We start from the raw sequence: 25,492 nt of genomic DNA on the forward strand, positions 1-25,492 counted from the left end.
GCAGCAGCAGCAGCAGCAGCAGCAGACTTTCAGTTGATTTCATATGGGTAGGTATTAATTCTCTTAATAATAAACTTTCTGACAATTTGCATTGTAATAGAAGAATAACATAAACTCTTCTAAGAATACACTCCCCTAAGCACAAGCTCTCTAAGAGAAAAGACAGTAATCTTCTGCTCCCTTTCTAATTTCTCTCCAGTGCATGCTTTACTGACTGACAGATTCTACTCAACAGAGAAAAACATTATGTGTCTTTAATCATCTGGGTATCTCTTGATGCTAATATTTAGTTTCTGCCCCAGTAGACAACCTAGAATATGTGAAGACCCATGACTAGAAAAACATGGGTCTAACAATAAGACTAACCCTCACTGTAGATGCCAACAGCACTTTTGAGAAGAGAAAGCCTCAGGGAACTTACCTAACAAAGCAGGTAACCTGTGACTTTCAGAACTTAGTGGTGTCATGAGACCTTCCTTTGATCCTCTCTGTCTTCTGCTTGTTCCTTGCCTGTGGCTTTGTGAACCGAGACAAGAACAGCATTGTACTGGACACAGCATACTTAAGTGAAGCTAGAGTGACTAATCTTTCAAAATATGGAGATTTATTCTGGGCTTGTAATTTTTTAATATATATATTGTTGAAGTATAGTTGACTTACAGCGTTTCCAGCACACAACAGTGATTCAGTTATACATATACACATATATTATTTCTGAAATTATTTTCCATTATAGGTTATTATAAGATATTGATTGTAGTTTCCTGTACTGTACAGTAAACCTTTGCTGCTCGTTGAATATCTATTTTTTTAATTAGAAATCTAACATTTTATTCATACTAAGTCAAAATGGAATCAAAATGTCATAAATTTTTTGGTTAGCCAAATGTTTAGGCCATGTTTGAAAACAATTAAACTATATGATGATCTTTTATCTAGCTTGTTCCACTTTTTCTATTTCATATTCAGTGTTTCCATTTCATTTAGTTTATGTTTTCCAATTACTCCATCTCTCTTTTTATTTTTTGAATGTTCTTTCACAAACTTTTATCAAGTGTAGTAAAAAGCTTACATATACATATATATAAATAATATGCATGCTGGACTTAGTCACTCAGTCATGTCCGACTCTTTGTGACCCCATGGACTGTAGCCTGCAGGACCCTCTGTCCATGGGATTCTCCCAGGCAAGAATACTGGAGTGGGTTGCCATGCCCTCCTCAAGGGCATCTTTCCAACTCAGGGATCAAACCCAGGTCTCTCACATTGCAGGTGGATTCTTTACCATATGAGCCACCAGGGAAGCCCCAAATAATATGTATAACATATATATTTTAGAAAACCTTTGAATTTTTGCCTAATTTGGCTTGTAATTTAAGCAAAGCAATACATGCTCATATATTCTCAGTGCATTGGGAGGGAGAGAAAAGGATGCAGAACGCAGAGGAAAGCATGGAGGAAAGAAAAGATGGACCAAAATGCTTTTCAAATGTTTAAAAAATAATCCACCTTTAAAGGTATTTCTTTGCAAGTGCACCTCTTCAGACTAGACTTGTCAATGCTGCTAAGAGTTTGATTCTTAGACTGGAAAAAGCTGTCACAATGCTCACAAGTTGTAGGCACTGTGATAAGTCTGATGAATCTAATAATATCCTATAATAGTAGAAAAAATCTGAAAAAGAATCCATATTTAATTGAATCATTTTGCTGGACACCTGAAATATTGTAAATCAGCTATATTTCAATTAAAAGAGAACAATTTTAGAGACTTCCCTGGTGGTCTAGTGGTTAAGAATCCATGCTTCCACTGCAGAGGGCAAAGGTTCTATCGCCTGTTGGGTAATTGAGATCCTGTGTGCCACATCAGTTCAGTCGCCCAATTGTGTCTGACTCTGCGACCCCACGGACTGCAGCACGCCAGGCTTCCTGTCCATCACCAACTCCCGAAGCCTGCTCAAACTCATGTCCATTGAGTTGGTGATGCCATCCAACCATGTTATCCTCTGTTGTCCCCTTTTTCTCCTGCCTTCAATCTTTCCCAGCATCAGGGTCTTTTCTAATGAGTCAGTTCTTTGCATCAGGTGGCCAAAGAATTGGAGCTTCAGTTTCAACATCAGTCCTTCCAATGAACATTTGGAACTGATTTCCTTTAGGATTGACTGGTTGGATCTCTTTACAGTCCAAGGGACTCTCAAGAGTCTTCTCTAACACTGCAGTTCAAAAGCATCAATTCTTTAGTGATCAGGTTTCTTTATGGTCCAACTCTTACATCCATACGTGACTACTGGAAAAACCATAGCTTTGACTAAACGGATCTTTGTTGGTAAAGTAACGTCTCTGCTTTTTAATATGTTGTCTAGGTTGGTCATAGCTTTTCTTCCAAGGAGCAAGTGTCTTTTAATTACATGGCTGCAGTCACTGTCTGCAGTGATTTTGGAGCCCAAGAAAATAAAGTCTGTCATGGTTTCCATTATTTCTCCATCTATTTGCCATGAAGTGATGGAACCAGGTGCCATGATCTTTGTTTTTTGAATGTTGAGTTTTAAGCATGCCACATGGGGTGGCCACAAAACGGACAATTTTAGTAAAGAAATGAAAATGAATGTTTATGAGAATCTAATAAATATCAGGTCATTAAAAAATCCCTGCCATATATACCTAAATGAGGACATTCTGGGTGGGAACCATTCATTGCAGCACAAAGCAAATGCAAGAGACAAGGACCATTAGACGGATGCAAGTTCTGTGAAATTCAGGTTCTAGGGGTGACCACATACTATGATATATTCCTTTAAACATCTAGAACAATAGACGGGACACACACCTTCACTCCTAGCTATTAATCAGAGCCTTTATAGGTCAGGGACTTTATGGGCAAGAAAAACCAGCAAGTGTTCTTTGGTTAAGAGACTGTTTACAGGAAATAATAGCACATAAACTATGGAACAATGCTCCAGACATTTATTCGCAAACAATTTCCCGCTTCTATGAATAGTTAGCTAGTGAATTACTAACTGCTTCCCCCCCCCCAAAAAAAATGACCATTCTTTGTATCTCTGGGGGAACAGCATCTATACAGATTAATCAGTCTCTGTGAAGTTCTTTTCTCATTGTGAACCACCCCTCCCTGCTTTTTGTTCTTGAATCCAAGCTCTCCCCAGGACTGTATATGAGAGATATAAAGTTCTCTAAATTGGTGGAAGTCTGATTCAAGGTATGTTTCCTTGAGGCTCTAGAGAAGATTTGCACCATTTTGAAGTCCGTTTCTCTCACATGTGTGGGTACTTAGATGTACAGTCGTGTCTGACTCTTTTTGACGCTACGGACTATAGCCCTCCAGGCTCCTCTGTCCATGGGATTCTCCAGGCAAGAAGACTGGAGTGGGTTGCCATTTCCTTTTCCAGGGGATCTTTTCAACACTGGGATTAAACCTACACAAATCAAGAGTCATTTAATGGAAATACAAAAGATCTAAATTCTAGCTCTTTTCTTTTTTAAAAATGGCTTTGGATCTTTTTCTTTTATTAATTAGCCTCTTCTTCCTGTGCATATATTTATAGTTTGGACACTGTTTTTAAAACTAAAAGCATCTGTCTTTATGTATATGTGTGTGTGTGGTGTGTGTGTGCAATTTGATAAAAAGTTGCTAGTACACAAGCCTGGATTTCACTTCAATTGTACCCAGTTAATCCCAGGGATGGGGAAGCCTGGTGGGCTGCTGTCTCTGGGGTTGCACAGAGTCGGACACGACTGAAGCGACTTAGCAGCAGCAGCAGCAGAGTTAGCTAATAGTTTGTTGGAAGGATTCTTTATAAATAAAAATTTTTAAAAGTCTATTTTTAGAAGAAATACTTTAAGGCACAGTAGTTTTCTGTAACTCTGAGTTGTTTTCATTTCATTTGGTTTGTTCCATTTTTAGATCCCTTCTATGACTGAGATCAACTTATTAGTCTTTCACTGCAATTTCACTTAATGTAATACTTCCTACATCCACCCACGTTGCTGCAAATGGCCAAGACTTCATTCTTTACAGCTTAGAATATCCCATTGCTTATAAGTAACACATTTTCTCTATCCACTCATTTATCCATGGACATTTAGGTTGCTGTGATATCTTGGTTGTTGTAAATAATGCTGCAGTGAACACTGGTGTGCGTATATCTCTTGGAATTAGAGTAAATACCCAGAAATTAAATTACTGGACCATATGGAGGTTCTGCTTTCAATGCTTTGTATGTGAAATTCTTTGTTCAGTATTGAAGATATATCCTGGGTCACAGGATAAAAATTAGTTCTTAGTAGGGACTGAAAATCTCTGAAGACATGCTCTCTAAGACCCCTTCCTCGCTAACATTCTAAGGTACCGTACTGGTCTCTCTCTGAGTTGGAGCTGCAGCTGATCTGTCACTCCGTGTGGGAATCCTCCCTTTGTTTATCATGAGGTAGGTTTGAAATTCTTATTCAATGAGGATTACTCTGTTCCTGGCCGCCTCCATGCCAGACAGAAGAGCATTTCATTCACTATGTCTCATTGTAGGAGTCAGAAAAGAAACCTGATGCCAGTGCTCAAGACAAAATTCCTTCTCTCTAGCTTTTAAACACCAATACATTGTTGTCGTAGCCAGAGAGAGTGTGTAATATAGACATACACGTTATAGCTAATTTTAAAAGGCTACTTAATTTATTACATAAAATCCATGCCATTAAATGTTTCATTTTTTCCTATGCATTTCTTGGGTCACTCTGTTGACGCAAGGTTGCAGTCTATTTTACAATGCATACATCAGCTGGCTCACTGTCTACCCTTTTGTATAAATACTTGAAGTCAGTTCACAATGCAAGGAAAATGACTTGTGAAACGAAATTCTGAGAACACAGGAGGAGCAAACTGTGAGTGCTGAGTGCAGTGTAAGTCTCTGTGTTGCAGACACAGCTCTGAGCTCACCAAGCAGAACTGTAACCAACCTGAAGACAAGGTAAAAATGCAAATACTAAATTGTCTCTTCTTTGCCATGATTTTCGTAATTGGTGATGATTTCTCACAAAGTATAGGGGAAGATTTAGTTGTAATCCTCATGGACAGAGGATCTTGGTGGGCTATAGTCCATAGGGTTGCAAACAGTCAGAAGTGACTAAGCAACTGGTATATATATATACATGCACACACATGTATATATATTTAAATATAAGGTCATTCTTGGCTGTCCAGTGCTTAAGACTCTGAACTTCCACGCCTGGGTGTGGGTTCAATCCCTGGTCGGGGAACTAAGGTCTTGCATGCCACATGGCACCATCAAATTATATATTTATTATATATGTAAGAAATAGTAATAATATGTGAATACACACACACGTGTGTGTGTGTGTGCTCAGTTGCTTCAGTTATGTCCAGCTCTTTGCAACCCCATGGACTGTAGCGCACTAGGCTCCTCACTCCATGGAATTCTCCAGGCAAGAATACTGGAGTGGGCTGCTATGCCCTCCTCCAGGGTTTTTCCTCACCCAGGGATTGAACCAACATCTCCTGCGTCTCTTGCATTGCAGGTGGCTTCTTTACCACTGAGTGACCAGGGAAGTCCATATGTATGTATAATATGCTCCATTATGTGTTGATGGTGCCATCAACCTGCTGAAGGGAGATAAGCACTTTGAGATGTTTTTCTAGTGGTGAAGTGGGTTTCGAATGGTGTGCCCCTACCGTCTCACTCAGTCAGTCCCTTTTGTGTACTTTTGACTCAAGTGAGGTTATGTATCCATTGGGACCAACATTATAACCTTGTCCTCTTTGTCATTACTTTAACTGAATGGACTAACCACGGTAACAGTGGTAACAGTAACGACCATAGCCACTGCCATATTTGTCCGTGTAATATATGCAGTCCCAGGCGCTTTACAAACAGTACATGATTTAATCCTCACACTAATCCTATAAGGAAACTCTTGTTTAACCACTTTTGCAGAAGAAAAGATAGAAACTAGGAGAACTTAAGTAACTTGCCCGGGGACATAAAGCTAGAACATGGCAGAGTTGGAAATGTATTTGACTCCAAAATCTGTATTCTTTTTGTTTCCATGAAGACCCTATTTGAGGATCTAGGGTTCACAAACTAGAAATAATTCTTACTCTCATTAGAGATAAACTGAAATAGCAATGTTTTGACCTACATTTCTGTCGTTGTCGACCTGTGCTTTTGTATTCTAGACCTCAGGTAAAGGAATGGACTCACTCAGTGTGGCAAATGCCCAGTTCTGCTTTGATGTCTTTAAAGAGATAAGCTGTGACCACACGATTGAGAATGTGCTCCTTTCTCCCTTGAGTCTTCTGTCCGCCCTGGCTGTGGTGCTCTTCGGGGCCAGAGGAAACAGTGCATCCCAGATGGAGACGGTAAGTCATAGACACACTTTCAGCCACGTCTACAGACAGTCAAAGACAATTTCAAACCCTGACTTGTTATGGAGATTTCACAGATGCAGCTTCCTGGGTGGCTCAGATGGTAAAGAATCTGCCTGCAATCCAGGAGACCCGGGTTTGATCCTTGGGTTGGGAAGATCCCCTGGAGAAGGGAATGGCTATCCACTCTAGTACTCTCGCCTGGAGAATCCCATGGACAGGGGAGCCTGGTGGCCTATAGTCCATGGAGTTTCAAAGAGTCGGACATGACTAACCCACACGTAGATGCCCAATTCTGTAAACACAAGAGACTGTTCACCTTCACTTGAGAAGACCTCATATTGGCTCTATTGAAAAGACAAACAGATTTCCCATAGCTCTGTTCTAAGAGGTGGGGGATGAGTGGGCGCAGCAGAGGGTGAACAGGGAGGTAAATGGTCGAGGGCGACCTGGTCCCCGGGAGTCGGGACTCCCCACCCCCACCCCAACCCCTTCGCTTGCTTGTGTCCCCAGGGCCTTCCTGCTGTGAGGAAAGCATTTTGCACAAAGAGCATTTTGCAAGGATTTATAGACTATGCAATTATCTTCCCAAGGAGATCACCAGTGCTTTAACTCAACCAATAATTGTGGGTGACTAGAAAAACTATTTCTTTAGTAGACATCTTTCAACATACCTTAATCATCTCTCTGCTTATTACAGAGGGAATGACTGACTCATGGAACAAAGCTTCTCTCCAGTCAGGTTTAAATTGGAAATGAATTTGGAAGGCTGGAGTCAAATCCTGAATTTAATAATATATTTAAACTCAAGAAAAAGTAAATGTAAATGCTCTTATGTTCAGTTTTATTCTATTTCCATGCAATTGGTGAAGAGGTCTCCAGTGTCTTACCCAGAATGTATGCTCAATAAATTCATGTTTGTGGAGAGGGAGGACTAGCTGAGAATGAGGATGATCTGGGAATCTTTACAAACCATCCTGGGATGAGAACACGCAGACCTCTCCTCCCCTCTCCTCTCTTCGTGCACCCCTCCCCTCTCCCTCCCCTCAAAGTGAGAGCTTGCCAGCAGGTGACTCTGTCTACACCTGTGCAAGCCTGAGGTTTTGCAAGCAGAAAGATGGTGGGGTCATTGTGTTAAGGGCCCAAGTTAGGCAGAGACAGAGTCTGGAGTAGAAATTCTTCTTTGTCTTTTCTGAGTTAAAAGGGAATCAAATAATTCAAAAAGCTCCCTTGCTGATTTCCATACAAATGGAGAAAAATTCCTCATATTTCCATCCTGTTAACGATTATTTTACAACACTCAAAGACTGAGTCCAGTGCTCAGAATTCTAGGTTCAACCATCATGCTCTCTTTTGATTAGAGTGAGGACCACGACTGAAGCAACATCAGGGGCACAAGCATGCCAAGTCCCTAGACTATGGAACAAAATGCCTTATGATATAGGAGAGCGTGCTTGGGGTCGGTCGTGTCTGACTTTTTGTGCCCTCATGGACTGTAGCCCATAAGGCCCCTTTGTGCATAGAATTTTCCAGGCAAGAATACTGGAATGGGTGGCCAATTCCTACTCCAGGAAAGAAAGTGGAAATGTTAGTCACTCAGTCATGTCTGACTCCGTGCATCCCCACGGACTGTAGCTTTCTAGGTTCCCCTGTCCATGGAATTCTCCAGGCAAAAATAATGGAGAGTTGCCATTCCCTTCTCCAGGAGATCTTCCAGATCCAGAGATTGAACTTGGCTCAGGCAGATTATTTACAGTCTGAACCACCAAGGAAGGATTCCTACTCTAGGTGATCTTCCCAACCCAGGGTTTGAACCCACATCTCTTGTGTCTCCTGTGTTCACAAGCAGACTCTTTACCACTGTACCACCTGGGAAGCTCTATGATTTGAAGATCACCAGGCAATCTCAGAACTGGAAGAAACCATAAATTTCCCACTCTCCACTCTATGATTTAGTCTACACAGGGACCCAACAGGCAAGAGATTGTGCAAAGTCCTCTGATGAGGCAGAGTTGAATGTGAATTAGCTTTTTAACAAAAGAATCAGACAACTCTGCGTTTTAGAAAGTTCTTTCTAGCCTTGAGTTAAAATTTGCCTTTCTTATAAGCATAGCTCCCTTATCACTTTTCTGTTCTTAAAAGACACACACATGCAAATCATGTCCTGTTCCATGTGTGTTAAGAAAGTTATAATACCTGCTGCTACTTACTGCTTCTTACCCCATTTTTACTCTAGGGCTCTCTTGCTCTTGATTGTGCTCAGTTGTGTTCAACTCTTTGTGACTCTGTGGACTGTAGCCTGACAGGCTCTAAGGAATTACACAAAACAAGTTAAATGTACTCACCCTTTAAATATTTGAAGAGATTGCAATGTTTTATCTCAGTTGTTCTCTGATGAAGGCCTTCCTTAGAAAAGTATAATTATACCTCTTTTAAGCCAACAGGACTATAGCAAACATTAATTCTTAGTGGAGAAAGTGATATAAGCTGTGAAATCTCAAGGGGATACTGTGAGTGTCAAATCAGGTAATGTTTATAAAAATCATTTAAAAATAATTACCTATTATGTGAATTCATCCATTATCTTGTCTGCTCGGTGAGTAACCAATGCTATTAATTGTCCACAAATAAATTAAGATCCATTTCTTTATCCATACAACTATTTGTTCTTCATTCAACAAATACTTGTTGGGTTCGTACTATGTTTCACAACTGGGAAGGTAGGGATGAACAAATTAAGTGACAATAGAAATTATTAAGCCTGAACTGATTTTGAAACACTCTTCTAAACGTTCGGGTTTCATTCTGTCTCAAAGTTTGCCTTCTGCCCACAAAGATGAGTACTAGTCAGTGCCTGCATGTCTTTAACACTTCAATGGTTAGACTTCTGCTTAAGAGCACATGAAGAGTTTTCTTTTAAAAACTCATCTGTCCTCTTTGACATCTTTTTTAAAAAAAAAAAAAAAAAAAAGGCTTCTGCGGTGGCTCAGACAGTAAAGAATCTGCCATGTTTGAACACTGGGTTGAAAAGATCCCCTGGAGAAGGGAATGGCTACCCACTCCAGTGTTCTTCCCTGGGAAATCCCATGGACAGAAGAGCTTGGTGGGCTACAGTACATGGCATAGCAAAGAGTTGGACACGACTGCAAACATACACTCCTGTCATAAGACATATTGCTTCATAATCTAGGGACTTCTTTTTTAAAAAAAAACAAATAAGAGACTTCCATTTTTTAAAAAAATGAGGAGCAAAACTAATATGCAGATGAGAAGAAAGATGGTCTGAATCATAGAAAATTCTTAAAAATGTAAGAGCTTAACATTTATAGCAAGAAAGTGATTTCTATATGGGGGGAGGGGCTTCCCAGGTGATGCTAGTGGTAAAGAATTTGCCTGCCAATGCAGGAGATGCAAGAGACACAGGTTCAATAGCAAAGAGTTGGACATGACTGAGCACACACATTCATACACACGCAGACACTCACACACCCCTGGTCTTAAGGAGAGGTATTTGCTTACGCTTTGACACAGATTCTTTGTTTCCTATTGTAGGTGCTGCACTTGAATGAGTTAACAAGAACTGCAAATTCTTCAAACACAAGGGTAGATATAATTCTTACTTTCCCTTTTACTTCTCTTATAGCAGTCTCTTTTCAGTCCATGAGGACTAAAGGCTTCAGGCAATAAAACAGAGTATTTATTCCAGACATGCTTTGAGCCTTTCACTTTCATATTGACACAGTCAACCTTCTAGGTTTGCTGTTTTAAAATAATCATGCTGAAATTTTGAAATAAGAGATGAGAAAATGAGAACTGTCAAAAATTTGAGGTAGAGCCCCAGCCTTTAAAGAAAAGCAGCAGAAGAGAGATTATTCTCAAAGAGTTTTCAGGATGGAACCCCCAAGTCTACTCAGGCAACAGAAGTGCTTCAAACAGCGCCTGCCCAGGGTCAGTGCTCACTAGGTATAAATATATCATCTGGGGGGAAATGGTGGCTCAGATGGTAAAGAATCTGCCTGCCAAGCAGAAGATCTGGGCTCGATCCCTGGGTTGGGAAGATCCCCTGGAGAAGGGAATGGCAACCCACTCCAATATTCTTGCCTGGAGAATGCCATGGACAGAGGAGCCCGGCAGGCCACATTCCATGGGGTCACAAAAAGCCAGACATGACTGAACAACTAACACTTTCACTTTAGCTAAAGATGGTGGTGGTGGTTTAGTCGCTAAGTCGTGTCTGACTCTTGCGACCCCATGGACTATAGCCCACCAGGCTCCTGTGTCCATGGGATTCTCCAGGCAAAGAATACTGGAGTGGGTTGCCATTTCCTTCTCTATAGCTTGTCTTTATAAGTTTTAGTGTTCAATGTTTTTCCATATTGCTAATTTTCAGGGGAAATTTGTAATGTATACCTTCTGTAGCATTTTAGGTGTGACTTTCTCACTAGTACCTATGGTGGGGCTACTAAGACCAAACTTTATTGCTCAGAATTCTCCTTTATTACAAAATACAGAAAAACATTTTTCCTGACACAAACTATATTAAATACGTCAGTACTGATATATGTGCTCTGGGCTGTCTTGTGGAGGAGACAGGGCAAGCTCTGACCAGGGAAGAGGCCTAGCAGGGCCCTCATGCTGGTAAGATGATTGTGATGCACTGTTACCAGATCATCAGGCCACTCTGCTTGGTGAAAGGCAAACATTTCCATACATCCTAGTGGTAGAATTACTCTTCGAATCTGTTTTTATTCTGCTACAACATGTCCTGGACTTCCCTGGTGGCTCAGATGGTAAAGCATCTGCTTACAATGTGGGAGACCCAGGTTCAATCCCTGGGTGGGGAAGATCCTCTGGAGAAGGAAATGGCAACCCACTCCAGTACTCTTGCTGGAAAATCCCATGGACGGAGGAGTGTGGTAGGCTACAGTGCATGGGGTCGCAGAGTTGGACACAACTGAGCGACTTCACTTTTTCACTTTCACAGCTGCCCTAATGCAAACCCAAGAGCCTCTTGTGTAGCCTCAGTTGATACTTACGTGTGTGAGAACAGGGTCCCTGTTTTCAAGTGTTTGTAAACTTCCATTTAGTGTGAAGATACAGCAGTCCATTCACTCATTCAAGCAATCCTCTCTGAAATCAGCAAGTCCAGCCATAGTCAAGTCCACATGGCAAGTGGACTGTTTGCAGAAAAAGCCCATCCCTTCCTCCCGGTGAGTTAAAATAAGACATTTTTCCATAAGTAGGGTAGAAGTCTTTCCTTTCTGTCTTCATTTAATTCATTCTAGTATTGTTTGTGCTATCACAATGGTGAGAAAGTAGAAAAGATATTACATGTATATAATGATACAAGATATATATTTATTAATAATAAAAGAAATAATGTGTATTATATATATTATGAAGAAGGAAATGTTAACTCACTCCAGTGTTCTTGCCTGGAAAATCCCATGGACAGACGAGCCTGGCAGTCTACAGTCCATGGGGTCACAAAGAGTTGGACACGAGTCCAAGCAACTGAGCTTGCATACATGTATATTCTATCTTTTCTTATATTTAGACAGATAGCATGCGATATATTTTATATATACGTTTCATTTCACATAGAAAAAGTGCAAAAGGGCTTTAATTTTCAGATGCAAGTTTGTTGCACGTTCAACTGTGTTTCATACGGACCCAGGTGAAGCATAAAGAACACAATTTTATATAATTTATGATTAAAAACAACACTGACAAAATTTTTGTATCAATAATAAAAGAGGAATTATATTTTTAACTCCAAGTTGAGGACTCTAATTATGCTAAATTTGATTATCCTAATTATGCAGTTATAAGTATAAAGTATAATCTCAGAGGCTTAAGAGGATTGTTCTTATCATGAAATAACATCCTGCAGTGATTTGTTCATTTCATTTAAACATTGAAAGCATGAAAATTGTATATATTTTTACTAGGTTGGACCTAGACCTGCATTATAATATTTAATATATTTCCCCCCTTCATATAATTCCTACCAAGTATGATCTAAATGTTTTAAAATCTCAATTTATATGCTATGTCTTTTCTTTTTCTACGCTCATTTTATAGACATATGTAGACTGTATTAAACAATTATATAAACTAAGACCTGAAAATCTGGATTTCAAAAATCACTTAGAAGAAGCCAGAATACAGATTAATGAACAGATTGAAAATAAGACAAAAGGTAGGAGATCTACGCCGTCTTCTTTCTCTTCTTTTTCTTTCAGGTGTGATCACATTCAGTGACATGCTCAGATCTTAAAACATTTATTCAGGCAGTTTTGACAAATGTATATCATGACACAGAGCATTTCCTTTACCCTGAAAATTTCTTCCACATCCGTTCCTGAGCACCCAGTGATTTTCTTCTACATCACAGGTTAATCTTACCTAAAGCTCCAATAAGTGATTATTACAGGATGTGCTGTTTTGTGTTTTTTCATTCATGTATTTGGATACATCAGTGGCTCATGCCTTTTTATTGCTGAGAAATATTCCACTGTATGAATATACCAGTTTGTTTATCCTTTTTCTTCTTGTTGGATATCTGGGTTATATCTAGTTTTGAGCTATCACAAATAGTGTTACTATGAACACTTTTGTAAAAAGCTTTTGCATTCATTTTTTTTTTCATTTCTCTTGAGTAAATACTTGGCATAAATTCTAAGTCTTAGACCATATGGATGGATGTTTAACTTCTTAGTTCAGTTCAGTAGCTCAGTTGCGTCCGACTCTTTGCCACCTCATGAATTGCAGCACACCAGGCCTCCCTGTCCATCACCAACTCCTGGAGTTCACCCAAAGTCATGTCCATCGAGTCGATGATGCCATCCAGCCATCTCATCCTCTGTCGTCCCCTTCTCCTCCTGCCCCCAATCCCTCCCAGCATCAGAGTCTTTTCCGATGAGTCAACTCTTCGCATGAGGTGGCCAAAGTATTGGAGTTTCAGCTTTAGCATCAGTCCTTCCAATGAACACCAGGACTGATCTCCTGTAGAATGGAATGGTTGGATCTCCTTGCAGTCCAAGGGACTCCCAAGAGTCTTCTCCAACACCACAGTTCAAAAGCATCAATTCTTCAGTGCCCAGTTTTCTTCACAGTCCAACTCTCATATCCATACATGACCACTGGAAAAACCATAGCCTTGAGTAGATGGACCTTTGTTGGCAAAGTAATGTCTCTACTTTTGAACATGCTGTCGAGGTTGGTCATAACTTTCCTTCCAAGGAGTAAGCGTCTTTTAATTTCATTAACTTCTTAAGCAACTGCCAAATAGATTTCTCAAGTGGCTGAACTCTTTACATTCTCACCAGGACTGTACGAAAATTCCAGTTACTCCAAATCCTCTCTGATTTTTGGTGTTGTAAATACTTTTCATTTAACTCTTTCAGTAGATTTAACTACTTTTCATTTACTAACTTAGATTTACTAACTTTTCATTTAACTCTCATTGTGGTCTTTATTTGCATTTCTCTGGTGACTATAAATATTGAGCTTCTTTTTCAGTGACTGTTGGTCTTTAATATATCTTAATTTATGAAGCTCTGTTCAATTTATTTGTTCATTTTTGATTGGATTATTTAGTTTTTATTATTGAGTTGCAAGAATTCTTTACATATTCTGGGTACAAATATTTTGTTAGACACCTGTGCTGCTAATATTTTCTCTTAGTCTCTGTATTTATTTTGTTCACTGTATTTTTGATGAGCAGAAGTTTCTAACTTTAAATGAAGTCCAGTTTATCAATGGTTTGTGCTTTCTGTGTATTTTCTAAGGAATTTTTGCTTACCTAATTAGAGATACCAAGGGAACATTTCATGCAAAGATGGACTCGATAAAGGACAGAAATGGTATGGACCTAACAGAAGCAGAAGATATTAAGAAGAGGTGGCAAGAATACACAGAAGAACTGTACAAAAAAGATCTTCACGACCAAGATAATCACGATGGTATGATCACTCACTAGAGCCAGACATCCTGGAATGTGAAGTCAAGTGGGCCTTAGAAAGCATCACTACGAACAAAGCTAGTGGAGGTGATGGAATTTCAGTTGAGCTATTTCAAATCCTGAAAGATGATGCTGTGAAAGTGCTGCACTCAATATGCCAGCAAATTTGGAAAACTCAGCAGTGGCCACAGGACTGGAAAAGGTCAGTTTTTATTCCAATCCCAAAGAAAGGCAATGCCAAAGAATGCTCATACTACCGCACAATTGCACTCATCTCACACGCTAGTAAAGTAATGCTCAAAATTCTCCAAGCCAGGCTTCAGAGGTATGCAAACTGTGAACTTTCAGATGTTCAAGCTGGCTTTAGAAAAGGCAGAGGAACCAGAGATCAAATTGCCAACATCCACTGGATCATGGAAAAAGCAAGAGAGTTACAGAAAAACATCTATTTCTGCTTTATTGACTGTGCCAAAGCCTTTGACTGTGTGGAGCACAATAAACTGTGGAAAATTCTCAAAGAGATGGGAATACCAGACCACCTGACCTGCCTTTTGAGAAACCTATATGCACGTCAGGAAGCAACAGTTAGAACTGGACATGGAACAACAGACTGGTTCCAATAGGAAAAGGAGTACGTCAAGGCTGTATATTGTCACCCTGCTTATTTAACTTATATGTAGAGTACATCATGAGAAACTCTGGACTGGAAGAAACACAAGCTGGAATCAAGATTGCCTGGAGAAATATCAATAATCTCAACTATGCAGATGACACCACCCTTATGGCAGAAAGTGAAGAGGAACTAAAGAGCCTCTTGATGAAAGTGAAAGAGCAGAGTGAAAAAGTTGTCTTAAAGCTCAACATTCAGAAAACAAAGATCATGGCATCTGGTCCCATCACTTCATGGGAAATAGATGGGGAAACAGTGGTAAGAGTGTCAGACTTTATTTTTTTGGGCTCCAAAATCACTGCAGATGGTGTCTGCAGCCATGAAATTAAAAGAGGCTTACTCCTTGGAAGAAAAGTTATGACCAACTTAGATAGCATATTGAAAAGCAGAGACATTGCTCTGTCAGTAAAGGTCCGTCTAGTCAAGGCTATAGTTTTTCCAGTGGTCACGTATGGATGCGTGAGTTGGACTGTGAAGAAAACTGAGCACCGAAGAATTGATGCTTTTGAACTGTGGTGTTGGAGGAGACTCTTGAGAGTCCCTTGGACTGCAAAGAGATCCAACTAGTCCATTCTAAAGGAGATCAGCCCTGGGTGTTCTTTGGAAGGAATGATGTTAAAGCTGAAACTCCAGTACTTTGGCCACCTCATGCAAAGAGTTGACTCATCAGAAAAGACTCTGATGCTGGGAGGGATTGGGGGCAGGAGGAGAAGGGGATGACAGAGGATGAGATGGCTGGATGGCATCACCGACTTGATGGACATGAGTTTGGGTAAACTCCAGGAGTTGGTGATGGACAGGGAGGCCTGGCGTGCTGCAATTCATGGGGTCCCAAAGAGTTGGACACAACTGAGTGACTGAACTGAAGGTCACAAAGATATTCTGTTTTCTTTTAGTGGATTTATTTCTTCAGTGCTTACATTTAGGTTTATGATCCACCTGACCTGGATGGGTGGCACTAGATGCCTTCAGGGTCCTTCACAGCTATTTTTTTCCTAGATCAGCTTTTGTTTTTTTCTGCTCTTTAATACAAATGAAATCATATTTTAGTGATTTTAATGTAGGATGAGAAAGAGGGGGAATGGTTCTTCCTTCCATGTGGATAACTGGTTATTCTAGTACCAGGTGTTAAATATCTCAAGACTTTTTCCATTTCATAAAATGAAAATTCCTAACATCTTATCAATTTTACTCTTGAGAAGTGCTGCTGCTGCTGCTGCTAAGTCACTTCAGTCGTGTCCAACTCTGTGCGACCCCATAGATGGCAGCCCACCAGGCTCCCCCATCCCTGGGATTCTCCAGGCAAGAACACTGGAGGGGGTTGCCATTTCCTTCTCCAATGCATGAAGGTGAAAAGTGAGAGTGAAGTCGCTCAGTAGTGTCCGACCCTCAGCAACCCCATGGACTGCAGCCTTCCAGGCTCCTCCATCCATGGGATTTTCCAGGCAAGAGTACTGGAGTGGGGTGCCACTGCCTTCTCCGCTTGAGAAGTGAGGAGGCATAAAAGGTCAAGTCTTTCTCCTTCAACTTTCCCAGTTATTTCTTTTGTTTGATTATAGTAGAAAATCATTGGATAATAGAAGTGATCTGTAAAACCACTGACTCAGATAGTCATTGCTTTTAACATAGGATGGTATCAGGAGGAATGTCACAGCAAAGTCAAATGTAAATGGTTAATGTATTGGTATTTATAAACCATCTCTTCACTGGGCAATTTAATGTTATATAAATTAATCATGCTTGTTCATTTCCACGAAATGGCAACCCACTCTAGTATTCTTGCCTGGAGAATCCCAGGGACGGGGGAGCCTGGTGGGCTGCCGTCTATGGGGTCGCACAGAGTCGGACACGACTGAAGTGACTTAGCAGCAGCAGCAGCAAGCTATACACTCACTTTACTTTCTTTTGCATTCTACATTAGTTAATTAATTTAAATTTTGCAAAACCAAATTTTCCTTAAAGCACAAATGCACTACATTTTGCAAACAGGTCCATGACACATGACATGACAGTGAGATCAGATAGCCATTCACGTCCATGACCCTCCCAGGGAGTGGCCCCAGGCCCCTGGACACAGTGACTGGGCTCATTTTAGGGGTGACAAGTCAGGCTGAAGTTTAGTGCCTTAAATAATGGCTTCACTTGAGTACCACAGAACTGTGACTATTTAGATATTTGCTCAAAAGTCTTCTTGGCTCTCCTGAAGATATTGAGTGGCGATTACTAATACAAATATAAATTCAAAAATGGGACAAAATGCAAAGCAAAACCAATGAAACCAATTTCCATTGCATGGTCAGTCATGTATAATCTCACTGTTTCTCCTCCCAAAGGTGAAGTTAAGGAGCTCTTGTTCCCCAGTAGCCTCACATCCTCCGACCAGTTGGTGCTGATTAATGCCATCTCCTTCAGAGGGGCCTGGAAGTACGCATTTCAAAAAGACCAAACTATGGCCATGCCTTTCAGATTGGATGAGGTAGACTCTTGACTTAATTTGCTTTTTCTCTTAAAGTTGGTCCCCGGCAATTTTGCCTTAAAATATGTTAAATAATTTCTGGCCTTAGGTAGGTTAATTTCCAAGTGACTATCCCAAGTACCTACCAGATAAAGTCCAGATTTATTAATAGATAAATGAAAGTTTTGTTTTATTTTGCTCTATTTAGCATGACAGTTGCATAATTGAAAAACTGGAATAAAACATAGACCTTGGGCAGGTTTAAGGCAAGTCTGGGCTTTGGGCTAAGATTAAACCGTTGCTAAGCAATTCATTTACTGCACACTGGAAATGAAATCAGGTTGTAGATAATAACTGCAATAGATGCTTACAATGTAGGTCAATGGTAAAGTGGGTGTGAACTTGAGAGGCTAAGCAAAACTGGAGAACAATATTCATAGTCAGAATAAATGGTTCCTGGGATTTCCTGGTGGTCCAGTGGCTAAGACTTCATGTTCACAATGCAGGGGCCCAAGTTCCATCCCTGGTCAGGGAACTAGATCCTGCATGGCACAACTAAAAATTCTGTGTGCTGCAAGTAAAACCTGGCACAGCCAAATAAGTAAACAAATATTTTAAAAATAAATAGATAAATAAAAAGTTTCTAGGTAGGCTGTCCTGCTATCCGCAATCTCCCCAACTTCTTTCCTTCCTAATATATTTAAAAAATTTTAAAGTTTTTATTTTTTGGCCATGCTGTGCAGCATGTGGGATCTTAGTTCCTTGATCAGGGACTGAACACTTGCCCCTTGCATCGGAAGTGTTGGCTCCTAAATGTCAGGCTGCGACCAAAATAATACTTGTTATTTAACAAGAAATAATGGGTCTGTATATTATAAATGAGTTCCTAAACTATCAATTGTATATACTCTATCAAATATATTTCCAAAAATGCTTGCCATTATTGGTCAATTAAACATTTGTCATCAGATCAGATCAGATCAGTTGCTCAGTCGTGTCTGACTCTTTTCGACCCCATGAATTGCAGCACGCCCGGCCTCTCTGTCCATCACCAACTCCCAGAGTTCACTCAGACTCACGTCCATCGAGTCAGTGATGCCATCCAGCCATCTCATCCTCTGTCGTCCCCTTCTCCTCCTGCCCCCAATCCCTCCCAGCATCAGAGTCTTTTCCAGTGAGTCAACTCTTTGCATGAGGTGGCCAAAGTACTGGAGTTTCAGCTTCAGCATCATTCCTTCCAAAGAAATCCCAGGGCTGATCTCCTTTAGAATGGACTGGTTGGATCTCGTTGCAGTCCAAGGGACTCTCAAGAGTCTTCTCCAACACCACAGTTCAAAAGCATCAATTCTTTGGTGCTCAGCCTTCTTCACAGTCCAACTCTCACATCCATACATGACCACAGGAAAAACCATAGCCTTGACTAGACGAACCTTTGTTGGCAAAATAATATCTCTGCTTTTGAATATGCTATCTAGGTTGGTCATAACTTTCAGCCAACTATAAAATTACAGAGGATTTATATTTCTGGATAAGTATATTAGAATACTTATTACATGAATACTTTTTCATGTAAAAGAAATAGTGAATGATTTTAAGGAAAACATAATTCTCTAACCAAACATATTAGTCACAGCTGGAATTATCCAGTATTATCTTTCCGAAGAATATTGTCATCAGATATTGAGGTCATTGGACATATAGTGAAACTATATTGCTATTACAAGTTGTGGGTTTTTTTTTTTTTTAATGAAAATACCAGGGCCACATTCCTGGAGATTCTGATTTGCAAGAAGTGCTTGAGTAGTTGTATTTTTAAGTAACCCGTGTGCTGCTGCTGCTGCTAAGTCATGTAGGTCCTTCCAAAGATTAGCCAAGTTTGGGGACCATAGTATAAGGAAGATGGAAAGGAGATTTTAATAGGGATCATAGAGAGCTACTTAAAAGGGCAAACATACCCCAAAGCAAGCAGACTTTCTAGAGGAAACAAGTCAGAATCTGACAAGTTAATGTCAAAATCTTTATTTTCACAGGAAAATCTGGTCCATTTGGTTTACATGATGCAGCTATCTTTATGTTATGACTAGCCTTTCAAAGAGAAAAACATAAAATAAGGTTATGGTCATAACTAAATTTCTTTAACTGACCTCAGTATGTGGAATTCACTTAGCCCATTGTTATGTGCTTTGCTATTAATATTTTGTAGCTATTTTGTAATTTGCAACCCAATGCTGTGAATTGGTCCAGATTAGTCAGTACTTGAGCTGGAAAGACACTAAATTATGTTCCTTAAAGGACCTGTTTGACTTTTAAAAAATGGTTATCCTGATAAGATCTTATGATGCTTATTTCTCAATTCTTTGACATAAATTAACTGCTTCCGGGCATCAAAAATATACACTTGACTAAAAATAATATATTGAAAGGCATAAACACTTTGCACTTCAGTAGCTACTTAATTTAGGCTACCACTCCCCTTTCAGTAAGTACAACAGTGATCAATCATGGATATTTCTGTGGCAAGATGGATAGATTTTGGTTTGGTCACTCCTTGTGGGAAACTTTGGAGGATAAGATGTAAATTCCTCATGCTTTAAATGGAAACACAGAAAGGAGCTGGCTTTTTCATCTCACTGTTGTTACTTTTATAGTCTCAGAGCACATCTGTCCAGATGATGCGTCTGCAAGGGCACTTGAAACTGGGCTCCATCACAGAGCCTCCAGGGCAGGTTCTGGAGCTGCCCGATGTGGAGGATCGCCTGAGTATGGTCATCATCCTACCCAGCAAGGATGCCAGTCTGGGACAGGTAAACCACTCAGTCTTTGCAGCCACAGACACCAGAAAAGGGTCTGTGCTTGAAAATTACACGTGCAGGAAGCTGGAGATTCCAAATAACTGCTTATACTTAATGCAGTGCTGCATGCTCAGTCATGTTCTACTCTCTGTGATCCCATGGACTCTAGCCCACCAGGCTCCTCTGTCCGTGGGATTCTCCAGGCTAGAATACTGGAGTGGGTTGCCACGACCTCCTCCAGGGGATCTTCCCAACCTGGGGATTGAATATGCATCTCTTGCGTCTCCTGCATTGGCAGGTGGATTCTCTACCACTGTGCTACCCCGGAAGCCCCCATACTATGCTTGATCTTAGCCAAAAGGCTAAGAAGTGGCTATGTGCACCTAAAAAGCAAAATAATCCCCAATAAAGCACCCCCACACTAGGGTATGTTACTTCTAATGGTTTTAGGTTAAGTTTTGAAAGCACAGGCACATGCGTCCTCGTCCATCTTCATGAGTAATGGTTTTAGGTTTAAGTTTTGAAAGCACAGGCACATGCGTCCTCGTCCATCTTCATGAGTAACGGTTTTAGGTTAAGTTTTGAAAGCACAGGCACATGCGTCCTCGTCCATCTTCATGAGTAACGGTTTTAGGTTTAAGTTTTGAAAGCACGGTCACATGCGTCCTCGTCCATCTTCATGAGTCGCTACTTTACATGTAGTTTTTATGTGTTATGTATCAGCACCTCTTTCAGACCAAGGGAATTGAGGGATGAATGAGAAAAGGGACGGTAGTTTAGGGAGTAGGTTGACTGTATTAAAATATTTAGTTGTCACATGAAAGAAGAAATGGACTAATTTTTTTGTAGTTCCCAGAGTGAGAATTAAAACTGATAGGTACCAATTACAGGGAAGCAGATTTATGGTCAAAATGGGAGAGGTCTTTCTTGCAAGCTGAGCTGTGCAGCCACCAAACCAGGCTGTTTATAAAGAAGTGGGCGGTCGATGTCAGGACTTCTCAAGCGGATGCTGGTGGGTGTCTCAGATGCTCCTTGAAGGGCCTCCTCTATGATCTTTTTCACATTTGAGATTAATTGATTCTAATGATCCAGAAATGTTAGTTTGATACAAATTCAGTCCCTATGGATGTCTGACTAATGAGAATTCTGGTTGGAGTTGAGGTAGAAATTCACATTGGTCGGCCTAGAATTGGGCTTTCCAGGTGGCTCAGTGGTAAAGAATCCACCTGCCAAAGCAGGAGATTGCAGGTTCCATCACTGGGTCAGGAAGATCCCCTGGAGGAGGAAATGGCAACCAATTCTAGTATTCTTGCCTGGGAAATCCCGTGGATAGAGGAGCCTGGAGGGCTACAGTCTAGGGGGTCACAAAAGGTCAGACATGACTGAGCAACTAACAGCAACAAAAACAACAGCCCAGAATTACAACTTATATCCTCAGAATCTGAAGATCTCAGGTTCCAAAGACGCCTTTTAATGTGGCCAAAAGGAAGGGTAGGCACACATATAAATTTTATTGTTATAATACACGAATAGTGCAGCTTAGAGAGGGACTATGAGAGAAGCAAAAGTAAATGTTCCCTGTGATAAGTTATTGCTTTTCCAAGTAACTCTCGGATGGTGTGCCCAGGCATAGATCCCAGGGCTGCATGCCTCTTATTCAGTTATTGATCGTGGTTGCATTTTCCCCACTTATTCTTACAGATTCTGCTTTCCAAACAATGAGAAGTAGCTTCATCTATTTACAGCCTCACATCTAGTCCTTAGGATATTTCACATTTTGGTGTAATTTTATTTTCTAAAAAAAAGATGTTCATATTTTTCTTCTTTCTTTCTTTCCCATAGGTTATCAGAGAGATCACTCCTGAGAAACTCAATAACTGGATAAGCTCAGGCAACATGAAAGACACAGCTGTGGTCCTGCACTTGCCGCAGCTCAGGCTCAAGGGGTTCCCTGAAGACCTGGCGGCCGTACTGGCGGCTCTGGGAATGGTGGATGTCTTTGACCGCTCGAGGGCTAACTTGTCTGGCATAATTGCAGGAGGAGGCCTTGGGGTCTCCAAGATAATACACAAGGCCATGCTGGAGGTTAATGAGAGTGCTTCAGAGTTCACCCTAACCAACCAAACAATCAAAGTAGAAAATCCTGAAATATTCAAGGTGGATCATCCTTTTCTCTTCTTTATCTTACACAAGGAAACTAAGATGATTCTTTTCTATGGCAGAGTCTCCAACCCTTAAGGAAGGGATGGGATTTATAGTCAGCTTTCTGATTCTTGAAATTAGCTTGCAGAGAACTCTCAGTATAGGTACAACTAAAAGGGATACACCATACTTTTTAGCAATGTTTTGCCTTCAACTATCTCATGTAGAACATCCAACCCAGCCCTTTTTGGTTTGGTTGACTTTGACTAAACAAGTTAGAGCACACTGTTAATTATACTTATTAAAAATTATAATCCATACCATTTCTTTTTCCTTTAAAAAAATAACAGCTTTGTTGAGATATAATGCACACACTGTAAAATCCTCCATTTATTTGTATCTATTTACTTATTTTAACTGAAGCATGGTTGACTTACAATATTATATTGGTTTCAGGAGTGCAATATAGTAATTCAATATTTTTATAGGTTATACTCCATATAGAGTCATTATAAAATATTGATTGTATTTCCTGTGCTGTACAATGTGTATTTGCATTTTTTTTATACCTAGTAGTGTTCTTGCCTGGAGAAGCCCAGGGACGGGGGAGCATGGTGGGCTGCCGTCTATGGGGTTGCACAGAGTCGGACAAGACTGAAGTGACTTAGCAGCAGCAGCACCTTGTGGCTCAGCTGGTAAAAAAAATCCACTTGCCATGAGGAATTCAGGGAGACCTGTGTTTGGTCCCTGGGTTGGGAAGATCCCCTGGAGAAGGGAAAGACTACCCACTCCAGTGTTCTGGCCTGGGGAATTCCATGGACTGTAGAGTCCATGGGATCGCAAACAGTTTGATACGACTGAGAGGCTTTCACTTTCACATTGGATTTGAAAGGTTGAAGCTTTCATCAAGCTACTGGACTCTGCTCCCTGCTTTGAAAAATAAACCACTTTTATTTTATTTTATTTTTTTTGGCCATGTGATCTCAGTTCCCTGACCAGGGATCAAACACACACCCTCTGCACCTCTGCACTGGGAGTATGGGGTCTCACCCACTGGACTGCCAGGGGGGTCCAGTGTTGTCCTGTGTTTGATCATACTTTCCAAATACCTATTATGCAGGAGCACAAAGTGGGCATGGCCACTGATGGACACGATATCAGCCATTCAGTTCAGTCGCTCATCGTGTGAGACTATTTGTGACCCCATGGACTGCAGCACGCCAGGCCTCCCTGCCCATCACCAACTCCCAGAGTTTACTCGAACTCATGTCCATTGAGTCGGTGATGCCATCCAACCATCTCATCCTCTGTCGTCCCCCTCTCCTCCTGCTCTCAATCTTTCCCAGCTTCAGGGTCTTTTCCAATGAGTCAGTTCTTCACATCAGATGGCCAAGGTATTGGAGTTTCAGCTTCAGCATCAGTCCTTCCAATGAACGCTCAGGACTGATCTCCTTTAAGATGGACTTGTTGAATCTCCTTGCAGTCCAAGGGATTCTCAAGAGTCTTCTCCAACACCACAGTTCAAAAGCATCAATTCTTCAGTGCTCAGCTTTTTTTATAGTCCAACTCTCACATCCATACATGACTACTGGAAAAACCATAGCTTTGACTAGACGGACCTTTGTTGGCAAAGTAATGTCTCTGCTTTTTAATATGCTGTGTGGGTTGGTCATAACTTTTCTTCCAAGGAACAAGCATCTTTTAATTTCATGGCTATAGGCACCATCTGCAGTGATTTTGGAGCCCAAACAAATAAAGTCTGTCATTGTTTCCATTGTTTCCTCACGTATTTGCCATGAAGTGATGGGACCAGATGCCATGATCTGAATGTTGAGTTTTAAGCCAACTTTTTCACTCTCCTCTTTTACCTTCATCAAGAGGCTCTTTAGTTCTTCTTCACTTTTTTCCATAAGTGTGGTGTCATTTGTATATCTGAGGTTATTGATATTTCTCCCAGCAGTCTTGATTCCAGCTTGTTCTTCATTCAGCCCAGAGTTTCTCATGATGTACTCTGCATATAAGTTAAATAAGCAGGGTGACAATACACAGCCTTGACATACTCCTTTCCCGATTTGGAACCAGTCTGTTGTTCCATGTCCAGTTCTAGCTGTTGCTTCTTGACCTGCACACAGATATCCTTGGAGGCAGGTCAGATGGTCTGGTATTCCCATCTCTTTGAGAATTTTCCACAGTTTATTGTGATCCACACAGTCAAAGGCTTTGGCATAGTCAATAAAGCAGAAATAGATGTGTTTCTGGAACTCTCCTGCTTTTTCGATGATCCAGCGAATGTTGGCAATTTGATCTCTGGTTCCTCTTTCTTTTCTAAAACCAGCTTGAACATCAGGAAGTTCATGGTTCACTTATTGCTGAAGCCTGGCTTGGAGAATTTTGAGCATTACTTTACTAGTGTGTGAGATGAGTGCAATTGTGTGGTAGTTTGAGCATTCTTTAGCATCGCCTTTCTTTGGGATTGGAATGAAAACTGACCTCTTCCAGTCCTGTGGCCACTGCTGAGTTTTCCACATTTGCTGGCATGGTGAGGGCGGCGCTTTCACAAACTGTGTTACCAAACCAAAACATGCATCTGTAGAATGGTGGACAGGAATATGAAACTTAGGTGAATCATCTGTGGCAGAAAGGACACCCAAGGCAGTGTCCTCTATGTTAAAAATACATTGTCTGTATACTGGAGTCTGTCAATAGCATATGGAGTTAAAGAAAAATAATTTGACAACGAAAGGTGAAGTTTTGCTTTTTCTCCTCCTGCCATTGACTGGTGCAAAATTTTCCTTTATTTTTTTTTAGACAAGTTTCAAAACCATACAATGAATGTATGCACTTTCTTCATCCACATTCATCAATGTCAACATTTTGAGATATATGCTATCTGTCTATCTATGTTTCCTGAACTATTTAAATATAAGTTGCAAACACCATGGCACATTTATCTAAATCCTTTAATATTCATGAGAATAAGGACATTTTCCCTCAAACCACAACACCATATTCACACTAAGAAAATTAACTTTAATTATATGTATCATATAATGTATGGTAACATTTTGATTTTCTC

At 40.5% G+C, this 25,492-nt stretch overlaps 1 protein-coding gene across 1 annotated transcript; it reads left to right on the plus strand.

Moving 5' to 3' along the window:
• The first annotated feature begins 6,210 nt into the window (after positions 1-6,210).
• LOC147346438 (ovalbumin-like) lies at positions 6,211-22,512 on the plus strand. The gene is made up of 7 exons (XM_086372081.1): positions 6,211-6,385; positions 9,944-9,994; positions 11,479-11,601; positions 12,476-12,593; positions 17,361-17,503; positions 20,131-20,286; positions 22,117-22,512. The coding sequence occupies exons 1-7, from the start codon at positions 6,218-6,220 to the stop codon at positions 22,510-22,512; spliced, it is 1,155 nt and encodes a 384-aa protein (XP_086228207.1). The 5' UTR covers positions 6,211-6,217.
• Positions 22,513-25,492: the final 2,980 nt, after the last annotated feature.

Source organism: Bos grunniens, chromosome 24 (genome assembly GCF_055505025.1).
Source record: "Bos grunniens cultivar Pamir isolate PY7600 chromosome 24, Bosgru_T2T1.0, whole genome shotgun sequence".
Lineage (NCBI taxonomy): Eukaryota > Metazoa > Chordata > Mammalia > Artiodactyla > Bovidae > Bos > Bos grunniens.

What these genes read in the sequence shown, in the direction of transcription:
- LOC147346438 (XM_086372081.1), top strand. Translation starts at nt 6,218, where the DNA reads ATGGACTCACTCAGTGTGGCAAATGCCCAGTTCTGCTTTGATGTCTTT. An exon ending in CAAATTCTTCAAACACAAGG is followed by an intron (nt 9,995 to 11,478) that starts GTAGATATAATT and finishes ACTTCCATTTAG; the next exon opens with TGTGAAGATACAGCAGTCCA. An exon ending in AGGATGCCAGTCTGGGACAG is followed by an intron (nt 20,287 to 22,116) that starts GTAAACCACTCA and finishes TCTTTCCCATAG; the next exon opens with GTTATCAGAGAGATCACTCC.